Source organism: Buceros rhinoceros, unplaced genomic scaffold (genome assembly GCF_000710305.1).
Source record: "Buceros rhinoceros silvestris isolate BGI_N320 unplaced genomic scaffold, ASM71030v1 scaffold593, whole genome shotgun sequence".
Lineage (NCBI taxonomy): Eukaryota > Metazoa > Chordata > Aves > Bucerotiformes > Bucerotidae > Buceros > Buceros rhinoceros.
In genome coordinates, this window is record NW_010402820.1 from 45248 (window position 1) to 56837 (window position 11590).

Sequence of the window (11590 nt, forward strand, 5' to 3'; positions counted from 1 at the left end):
TAAAATACAATAAGCATAAATCTTTTTTTTTTTTTTTTTTTTTTTTTTTAATATGATCTGGAAGGATAAAGCAACTGACATTTCACATGCTGGTTTTGAGTTTTGTTTAATTAAAAAGGTGCTGCTTATTTTATCAGTGTCTGTTTCAGAATTTTAGAACTCACTCATGCTTTTCTTCTTTTCCAGAATCTGCCTAGCCTTCTTAAAGATGATCGTTTTAAGGTCATGTTTGAGAATCCAGATTTCCAGGTGGATGAGCAGAGTGAAGAATTTAGGCTACTTAACCCACTTGTTTCTAAAATAAGTGAGAAAAGAAAGAGAAAACTAAAGCTTTTAGAGGAACTGGAAGCAGAACAACAGGTAAAATATTTTCCAATTGGATTAGGGAAAATCCGCAATTACAGGGTTTTTTAATTTGTTTCAAGCATTTAGATTTTTCACTCTAGAAAGAAGGAAAGGTGAAGGCAGTGCAAGGATGGCAGATCAGCTACAGTAATTAAATGTCATTTATAATGTTATCGCAGTTTTTAGATGTGAACAGTAGTGCATCTACATGAATATAGGTTTGAAAACCAGAAAATATGTAGGTGGAAACAAATTTATAGTATTTATTCTTTTCATTTGCTGTTACTGCTTTTGTTCAAATTTTCATTCTCTTCAACTCTGTGTAAAAGCTGTCACATACTGTAATTGCAGGCATGGTTTGAAAGGAAAATTAGTTGATGATTTCTTATTTTATACTATTTTTGTCTGCAGGAAGAGGAGGAAGAACCGGAAGGAAAAGCAAGTGATGCAGAAAGTTCTGAGAGTTCAGATGATGAAAAAGGCTGGGTTGAAGAGGTCAGGAAACAACGCAAGCTTCTGCGCCAGGAGGAAAAAGTAAAGCGGCAGGAAAGGTTCAAGGAGGATCAGCAAACATTACTGAAACCTCAGTTTTTTGAGATTAAAGAAGGAGAGGAATTCAGGAGCTTCAAAGACTCTGCCAAAAAACAAAAATTAATGAAGTAAGACTAATGTTCCTATTTTAATAGCTGGGGGTGGATGATTCTCAAGTACTTCTCTACAGTGCAGGCCAGTGGCATTTTGGCTTGGAAGCACTTCCTAGTAAAACCGCATCTGGCGATTCAGGGATATAACTTAGAACGACATAGTTGTTGAAAGCTTTGGTTTTTAGTTATACAAATATAATGATTGAAGTATGGCAGGGAGACAATACCAAGGAGATGAGTAAGAGATTAATATTCTGAGCCAGATTTGGGGGTCTGTTAGACAGCAGAGGTCAACTGCTGCTCTCACAAATAACAACACGGATGTCTGTGAGACCAGTTATATTTCTGTACCAGTGTCAATATGAGGTTGACAGCCTGAAATGTTTTCCATCTGACCCTCTAAAAGGATGTAGAATACTGCATGACTAGTAACTATTTTGGGGGTAGGATCAAGGTGGAAAAAAAAAAAAAAGAAGAAAAAATGTTTTGTCTGGGTGTTTTCTGACATCCACAAACATTTCAAAAACTATGCTGTCCTTATATTGTCAGATCTTACTATTTCTGTTTTTCTTTTCACAATACAAAAAATCGGACTTCGGCTTCTTGTGGGTTTGGAGGGTTTTTTTAATTGGATTTCCTTAAATTGATGATCAGCTGAAGTGATTGAGTACTGTGTAAACAGCACAGAAAACTAAAGGACTTGGCTTTGAGGTGCTTAATGCCTGCAGATCTCATTTCATTTTTTTTTTTCCATAGGCGAGTTGAGCCCTTCAGAAGATGCAATTTAATAGCCTTTTATTATTTGGAGTGCAGACACTAATACTAAAACCTTGAAACAATAGATTTAAAGCTCTTGCAGCAAACTGGATGCAGAGCAGAATTTTGACTAATGTTGGAAACAAGTTGCCAGGCTAGATGGGTCTTGTAATAGCCATTATGTTTTTACTTAAAATGAAATAATACGGTCAAAGAAAAGGAAGTGAATAATAGACATAATGGGGCTGTTCCTTTATGTCACTAATGACTGACTCTGCACCCTCGTTGTTTCATGATGGAAATTTTCTGGAGATGTGTAAAGAACCATTTGATAAAAATTCACTCTGCTCTTCAATGTGCAAGTTTTTTAGCTGGAATTATGTGACATGGTCCTTAAGTATTACTGAGACTGTTTCTACAGTAGTCTGGTAGTCTGTGATTTGCTTATTGTACTTGTACGATCTCTTTAAATAGAAGTAGTAGGTTTTTATAAATAGGCATTTATAACTGTTCTGCAGAACCGACTACCATGTTGTCCTTAGCTGTTTTTTATCAGCAAGTGTTTTCACACAGGGATTTTTCTGTGCTTATATTGTATATATACACTCATTTTGGACTCAGCTTCCTAAGATTTCTCCATCAGCTTTCTTCTGATTATTTTTCTTTCTTTCTTCCAGAAGATGAAGCAACTTTTTACTTTTGTCAGTTTTTCTTCTTTGTCAGGAGAAGAATCCACTCTGGACACAGTATTATAGGTTATTTTTTATATTGTACTTAGATTTATAGTCATGTTAGTAAGTGGCTTGAAAGGAGCCTGAAACACTGGTCAAATGGCACTGTATTCTCATTGCCATTGAAATACTTCCCTAAAAGGCAGTATGGCTGCAGCCTACTCACACAGTGTTCTTTTACACAAACTCAGCTGCTGATCTCTAAAGGAAATTCTCAAGGGCACTCAATTTGAAGTGTTAAGATTTCATTTTGTTCAAAACATGAAAGGTTTAAATGTGGACAAAGATACTGGAAGTTAAATAAATAAGCCAAGATCGTACAGTGACACAGGACAAAGTAAATTCTTTCCTGTGGTGTATTGAAGGAGAAAAATCATTGCTTCAGCTTGGGGAAAATTGAAAGCAAATACCACAGACCCATCCAGTGGATGGAAGAATAGCAGCGATGACATAAACCATGAAAAGACTTTTAAAAGACTGCTTTTTGGGAAAAGAGAATCTGTCTTAAAATTTCCCGCTGATTCTTTGCAGTCTGTTTTGCAAAGTGTTGCATAATTAGGGTGTCTCAAGTTCGATGCTCTCTGTATAGTAGGTGCACAGATGGGATCTAATGTAAAATGTTAAAAAATAAAAGAATACTGAGGATAGAATAGGATGAGCAAAAAAAGGATGTGACAGCATTACATCCTTTCTTTTTCTGTGTTGTCATTGAATTGTCTTTCCATATCTTTTTTTATTTTTGTCTAAGCAGTTTGTTCAATGCTCACTGATCCCATTTGTGCTCATCCAAGTGTTGTTCTTAGTATGGAATTTGATATTCCTAAAATTCTTAGAAGAAATTTAAAAATCAACAGCCAATACCTGTTTCTTATACAGCTGATAACAATTCTGTATTCATAATGACTTGGTGTTGTAAGCTAACTTGTTTGGTTAATATGTATTTCTACATATTAGAATTTTGTTAAGAAAATACTTAAATGTGTTTTCTGCTGGTGTTATTCAGTGATAAGTAGTCAGCATAAAAATAATTAATTCAAGTAATGACTCTAGTGGCATGTACAATCTGGTGAGGCTGGCGTGTTTGTCTTTGATTTGATTTATCCAAGTTATGGAATGATGGTCTGTAACCGATATAATTATGTACCTTAATACCTTCACTATGCATTTAATGGTTAGGTGTTCTTTTTTTCTCTAATCGTATAATGTTCTACCTGAGGAAACAGTTTATGACTTATATAAAACTGGGTGTTTCTTTTGACATGTTCCTGACTCAGCATGGCTCCAAGCCCAGCTTCTAAAGCAGTGGTGCATACTATAAATTTCTTCATAGACCAACAGTCTACTCATTTCTTTGCTCAGGAAAGCTGCAAAATTTACTCATGGTTGTAAAAAAAACTCGTTTCATTTTGCACTCTTACGCTTACACATAAAAACCTGCAAAGCTTTGCTTTCTTTAGTTACTTCATAAGTTCCTTACATAGTAACTTAAAAGGAATCCATAAAAGGAAAGGGACTTTATCAATGTGCTAAAAGCTCTTGATTTTTTTTTTATGTCCCTTTAAAAGGTTTGTTATTGGAATTAGAGCATGTCAGAATTAAAAACTACAATGATCATAGTTTATGAAGTATGACAGTCAGTATTTGTCTTCAGAAGTGGCCAAGAAAGCCAGCAAAAGCATAGCTGACATTCCTAAGTGTTGCTGAAGTAAAACTGCAGGAAAAGTCCTGAAAAACTGTTCTTCTTATAATGAGGGAAAAAAGAAGTGCCTGTGCAATTTTTTTGTTTTTTTTTTTTTTTTTACTTCAGGGTAGGGAAAATACCCTAACTTTTATAACACCCTGTTTAATAACACTCAAGGCATCCCTTGAATCAAATTGTACAGTATGACTTTAAAAAAAACAAAACACCTGGTTGTTGTGTTTGTGTATCAGTATGTGCAATTTACATTTTCAAATAAATATAGCTGTACCTGCAATTGTTCAGTAAAATTGCAAGCCCACAGTGTTTTGCTAGTATCTCCTCATTTTAATTTTTCTCCTGACCGAAGCAGTATCTAGGCAGTCATGCTAAATAATTGCTGGGTAGTAGCCATATTTCTCCAGTTCGCTTTCAAAGGGGAGAAAAATGGGACTTCATTTGAATGTAGAAATCCCACCGCAGTGTTGGTGACTGATCTTCTGCCACAGTTAGCTCTAAGGCTTAGCTTGTCTTTCCGATTCATACAGATGGAACAAGTTTTTACATGTACTCCATGGAAAATATACTACAGAAAAAAAATACAAAGTACCTAGTCATGAGAAATAAAGTAATTCTTGACAGTAATTTTTCATTGTTAATCTGAAGTCTTTGTTGCACAAAATGGCTCATTAACCAAAATTCAGTGGACTTCAGAGACCTCATGCATAGGTCACAATCCATGAGCCCTTCATCCATAGTAAATGCTATTGACTTTGGTGGCTGCTAACAGTCTGTATTTTTTATGATGACATTTTCTGCTTTAAAACTTTTAAGAAAAATGTCTTAGTCCTCTTCAGAGAGATCTAATAAGGCAGTAATAGCAGCATCTCAAATTGCAGAAACTCATTTAGTTTAGCTAGGCGAATGTTTTCTAAGTCCATCATGGAATGAGTTTGCTGTGCCATGCCATATTCTCAGGTGGCATTACCTACTTGCGGGAGCCACATTATAGAAGAAGGACAACCATGTTTAGGATTCACAGGTGCCTGTAGGGAGGCTGGATGAAGCCAGCACCATCCCTGCAAGCCTGCCTCACCCTTGTGCTGGAGAAAGCGGTGTATTTCTACTCCTCAGCTGTTGCAGTTTATGACCCAACCCAACGCAACTGAAGTCAGCAAGGGTGATAATAAACTAGGATGCTTGCAACTTGGAGTGATGGCGACATGTCCATGTGGCTTGCCTTTGCAGGGCCATTAACTTCCAGTGGAGGAAAGCTGAAAGCAGTTACCAGTTTCAACCATGACAGCTACCTCCTTCTCCTTAGAAATGCTAGAGTTCAGTGCCTGAGGGAGAGGCTCTACAAGCTACCAGCTTGCTTACAGAAACTGTCTGATGAGTACCATGCACCTGAAGGCAGATGCTCATGTGGAGCTCCTCTTTGGGTTCGGGGTCTCTCGTCTTTATCACAGTCACTTATTTACATTGTTCTTTAGGCAATTATTTGCATTAGACCGTTGCGGGTGCAGTGTCCAGTTAGATGTATTTGGCCTAAGTAGTTTTGTTTCTATCAGTGAAGTGATTTATTTGGTGATTAATTCATTCTGATGTACAGTCAAAAATATTTCCTTCCCTCAAAAGTGCATCCAGTTCTGAAATAAGATTCCAAGGAAACTATATATTTAGCCTTACTGTTTTTCTTCTCATTCTGATGTTTCATAGAAAACTATACCAATAGAAGGGTGTGGTTTCTGTCTCAACTAGAGTCCTGCTGCTTTTTTAGCAGAACAAAACAATGAACTTTACATAAATTTTAAGTGTCTCTATTGAAAGCAACATTTGAAGGAAACGATTTGAACTTGTCTTTTCTGTTTATTGAATGATTATTTTTTAGACTTATGGCATTTCAGGGCTTCAGAGAAATTGAGATTAGTTTTGACTACATTATCAGCGTTTTTGTAGTAAAAAGATGGCAAGATTAGGGACTAATGTTACTTTTTCTCTGCAGGAAAACTCTTGGAGATCGTTTAAAGCTTGAAGAAAAACTTGGCACGCTCAATGTGTCTGACACCACAGTAGGCAGCAAACAGGCAACATTCAAATTAAAGAAGGTGAGATTTTTTTTTTTTTAAGATAATACGCAAGTAACTTTAGTTTTTGCATGAAAGAACAGGAACTTTAAAACCGTCAAACAAATATCCCTCTTTATTTTTTTATAAGCTGCCAAATCTTCTGCTTCTTGCCAAGAGAATGAAAGCCTCTGGTAGTACACTGTGTGTTTATACCCATATAACTCCGGCAGCACTCATAAAAACTTTATGTTCTGGTGGAAAATACTGGCTTCCATCTTTTCATAGTTTATTTATACCATCAGAAGCCTGTGACCTTACCTGACTTCTCTGCCAGGACTGATCGGATTTTGGTCTGCAGGTCCAAATGCAATCAGGATGCTGTAGGAGACAGACTTTCTCTTGGCTGATAGTGTTGCTAGGTCTCAGCATGATAAAAACAGAGCTCCTAACCACCTTTGCTATTGAACTTGTGTAACATGGATCACAAGAATGAGCTCTGGTCATGTTCTACTTCCCAAATTCTATTTGAAGTGTGTAATTGACTGCTGCCTATCTCCCTTTCCCAAAGGGTTTTGATTTCCTGTTCTAAAGAATTTTGTAGATCACAGGCAGGTGATTACTTATAGTGTGAGCAGAGTTAAAAGTGCTGTAGAACACTAAAGAATTTTTAGCTAGAAAATTGCTTTAGAACTGAGGAAAGGACATGTCATATGAAGACTCATATTAATTGGTACTTGAGCTTACAAAATTTACTTCTGTTAAAACTAGTTTTTCTCAGGTAAGCCTCTTTGCTATAATATGGTTCTCCTCACCAGTGGTCAAATACTATTCTCGCTGGCAAAACTGTTGTCACAAAAACAGCTAAGTAGTTATTTGATTGTCATGTTAGGTATGCCGAAAATTTTTTTTAATTAACCAAATTTATTGGACTATTTCTACTTTGCTTGTTTTACCTGATTGCAGATGTCCTTTTTCATCTGTTTTTGATTCCTGCGTTGCTGGAATTTAAAATGTGTCAACTATGGAATAAGTCACAGATTCCATTGCAATGCCGTATAGGGTAACGGTTCTGGGGATTTTACTAACCACTGTAACTGATATGCTAGTGTCTTATGACTAATTAAATGGACTTTGCAGGGCTTCAAAAACACAGTCTTTTTTGAGTAGCCACAAGGATTGCTGCTAATGTATATAGATTTTTTTTCTGACTGTGGACTGGTGTTGCTTTATTGAAATATGTAGGTTGTGCCCATTTGCATTTAAAAGATTTTTTTTAAGGGCTAATTAAAAGAAAAATAATGCGTCTGTAGAGGAGCCCTTTTCTTGTATCAGCAGAAGAGCAAAATAAGACTTACAAGTCTTCCCTCAAATAATCGGACCCTGTGTATATATTCTGAAGTCCCAGGGAATGGAGCAGGGAGAGCTAGGAAGAAGTCACACTATGCAGTATGCTGTGTCTTGACAGGATGCAAAGATGAAGTTGGCAAGTCAAAAAGGACTTACTAGTGTTACTCTGATCTTCAACTTCTGCTTTGTGATGACCTTTCCTTAAAGTGCAGGTGTGTTTAGGGGTAGGTGGAAAGACTTAGTGGGGAAGAGAATTGTACTTCCATGGGATTGATATCACTCAACCTTATAAGTCAGTGGCATTGAGAGTGAGCTTGGCTAATGCAGTTGTGGTATGTTAGCAGCCTCCCAGATGTCCAGCAACCACTGACCAGTGGTTGAATGAAATTGTTTGTCATTGATATTTCACAGTTCAGTTTTCAGGGGGAATTTTAGTATAGTGCCTACAGTGTAGCATCCTGGTTTTCAATTTCAGCATGCTTTATGATAGCAAATAGATATAACAAAATAACAAGGTTTCTAAAATACCTAAATATTTCATATTAGTAGGGAGGTAAAGAGGACATTTAGGGAAAAAAGAACTACAAAGGTTCAAATGCAAATCAGGGTCATTTCATTTCAGTATACTAGTGGTAGCAGTCAACATTATATTAAGATTTCTCTCAAGACCGTTTCAGATGAAGTATGGAGACAGAAACCCCTCATGCTTTCACATAGTGTGTTTCTTATTTCCCTACTTGCAGTGAAAACAGGAGTCCATAAAATGTCAACAATATCTAAAGACCACTAGCTTTTATTACCATATACTAGGATGGGCTGTGTTTGGTAAATTGGTTCCTATCTCACCTCAGCCAAAATGTTGTCTGTGCAGGCACATCTCTAACTCAGGTTTGAATGGTACTTTAAGGGGAGATTCAGGAAGAGATAGTCTGACATATGAATGCTGCTGATTACATAGTTAGATGCAGTGGGAACACTGCTGTGTATCCAGTAGTTGTGTCACACCATTAATGTTTTTACCATGTGTTGCTGTTGAAATTGCTGTAATTGCTGGAGTATTTTATAGCATGGGCAATTGCCTAAGCTTGGCTAGTTCAAGTCTGCTAGTTGCTGTTGATGCTTAGTTTGAAGACAAGCTTTAGTCTTCCAAAGAAAATAGTAGTTTATGGCTGTAAGAGCCATTTCATCTAGGTGGTATGTAAACGAAACCCTTTCGGCATGGTTTTGGTGAAGAGGTAGAATGTTGAACATGTGCCACAGGAGCAGAGATTTAAAATTACTTTCACATGAAAAGTCTTTCCAGAATTGCATACTGCATATGAAATGCTTTCAAGAATTTCTAAGAACACTTTTTAGAAAACCTGTATGTTTCAGCAAATCTAAGTTGTTATTCTGTCTTTTTAAAATCCATTTCTGCAAATAATAAATGTAGTAATACTAGTTAACCAAAGTAGATACTAAATAGCCTCAAGTCATGCTCTACATTCTTATGGGCATTAAAAGATAATTTCTGAGTATGATTTTACAGTCTACTGTTAGACATTGGTTTTCATCTGAAATACGTTAATTTATTCACTGGTTTTTGATATCTCTGTGTCAAATGTTTATGCTGAATTACTTGGAATGATAATGCCTATGGATACCCACAATCAACAGCTATGATATTCTAAATGGTCCCATGCTGTCTTGTCTTATAACATTTCCAAATTTCCCTAATAGAATTTGGACTTGATACATAGATACATGAACAATGAGATATGTACGTTCACAAGAACCTGAGTCTATTTTTGTTTTACTATTCCAGTCAGAGCAGCAAAAGAAACAGCAGGAAGCTGAGAAACAACACCGTCAAGAGAGGAAAACTCTTAGGCGTTCTGCTAGTCACCTCAAGAGCAAACGTGGAAGAGGACGACTGTTTCATTGATTTATTTTTATGGGTCTTTTAAGAAACTTTTTTATCTCATTTTTCATATGAAAAAGGGACTTTTTCAAATTGGGACACAGTACCAATGTATTTCTATTTTGATTCATTGATGAACACAAAACCCAGAACTTGCTAAAGCCTGTGTTAATTATTGTATAATTTATGAAAGTAAAATTATTGACCAAAGGACACTACGAGTATCATGTGTTACAAACTCCACTGTAAACTACATTTGTGCAGAAATCACCAGCAACTGGTTATTGTGTAACCCTGGATCTTTTCTATATAAGAATTTACGTATACAAGAAGGCTGCCTGTCTTTTATTTAACTTAAGAGCTGTGGGGTTTGCTTGCTGAAATCTTTATTTGTGACTGCTTAGAAGATCAAGGGTAAGTTATTTTGTCTAAAAACTTATCTTTACAAGGGCACAGCAAAGTTTTCTTCTATGGTCCTTGAAGGATGACACACAACTGTTTTTCAAAAACTGACCTTGGCTTTTTGTTATTGGATTGCCTTAGTAGCCAGCAGGAGGCACCAATGGTTGTCACGAAGGTAATTGAGAATGCCTCGTTTAGGTTCCTCTAAGTCACTCTGTAAGGAAGCTCTCTTGCCACACCGATGTACAAAGGGGAATCTCAGAAGGATAGACTTCTTAAGTTAAATTTTGTGAATATTGCCTTTACTCAGAATCCTTAGGACCAAATTTAATACGTTTTGGTAAGCCAGCCATGATTCAACATAGATCAAGTGGTATATGTTCACGTAACAAGCACATCAAGGCCGTGCTGGTAGACTGATATTTCGAAAAGTTAGTCTAGTTAAGTAATTTAAACTAGAAGTTATGTTAAGGAAATGATTGATTCTTTTCTGTGTCATCTTTTTTATTCCCCCAAAAATGCGTGTTGCAAACCAGGATACAGCATCTCTTCTTGATTTTTACCTTGCAAACCCATCATTTACATAAGTAGTTCACGACTTAAGCAAAGAAAATAATTTTTACCTTTTATACTAAAGGAGCTTTGTTTATTGCTTTTCAAAAGGCAAATTGTATAATAAATTGTCTTTTTGCTAAATCCAGGAAACTGTGAACTTTGGATCCAGCAAGAATCAGTGAATCTCCCCACCACTGTAAATCTTAAGAGACTTAGAGGTTCTTTAAGTGTTTTGCTTTATAAACCAGAGAGGTTTTTCATCTGATCGGGTCTCCTGGATGCATTTACCATAGAATTTTTGCAGTTATTTCAGTAAAAACCTTAGTTTTTCATAGCTGGATGCTTTTTTTAGTTGTTTTTTAAGCTGAGTTTTTTGTGTGTGTTACATGGTAGAATAATCAATCACATAGTTAAATATATTTTTTTTCCTCCCTGTTTTAATTTTACCTGCTTTAATTCCTTGCTTCTGTTTTCAGTTGTATTGTTTCTTTTAGTTTAAAGATGCCTTTTGCACCTGGTATTTTCCTGTTTAAAACACATCCATTGTAAACATCACCTCTCTGCCCTTGCATTCAACTAAAGGATGAGTCTTTCAATACCTGGTTTTTACCTCTAGTTGTCAAATTTCTGCAATGTCCCAAAGCCTCGTATGCTTTCAATTTAATACAGAACAGCCCCATATTCTAATGTCAGTCTCACCCATGCTGTATATCCGGAAGTACAATTATTACTTCTATTTAGCCACTGAAAAATGTAACATGGTTGTGGTTGCTGCAGGGTATGTCCCTCTTGTTGAATTGAGACTTTTGTTAACATTCGAGCCTTTCAAATCCAAGTGCAATGACAAGTTAAAGTTTACACTAGTGCAGCATCTTTCCTTTGAAACATTGTGTTATCTCTTAGAAATTATCCCCATGTAATTCAGGAGTTTTCACTTCACATACATGGCTCTACTGAATGTGGAAAGATTAATGGTGGAAACTTGCCACCATTCTGGTTTATACAGGGAGAATTGGGAAGCAGGTGGACAGAACTGGCACTGTAAGTACAGGAATTCAGAGGAGTTTGCTCCTTCTCATGGTAAGCCTAAATCCTATTATGTTTGATGAAGAGCTAGAGGTGCGTTTTTGGTTTAAAGCATCCTTATTCAGCAGTGATTTTTT

The 11590-nt window shown here is 36.3% G+C and overlaps 1 protein-coding gene across 1 annotated transcript in view; it reads left to right on the forward strand.

The window, feature by feature from the left end:
• The window catches only part of NOL10 (nucleolar protein 10), a gene marked incomplete at its 5' end in the record, with an annotated part of 54803 nt that extends 44954 nt beyond the window's left edge, over positions 1-9849 (forward strand). The window contains 4 exons of the mRNA XM_010132746.1: positions 187-360; positions 757-1004; positions 6160-6262; positions 9375-9849. Of these exons, the coding sequence (XP_010131048.1) occupies positions 187-360; positions 757-1004; positions 6160-6262; positions 9375-9494 (645 nt within the window). The remainder of the gene's footprint in view (positions 1-186; positions 361-756; positions 1005-6159; positions 6263-9374) is intronic.
• Between the last annotated feature and the right edge of the window lie 1741 nt (positions 9850-11590).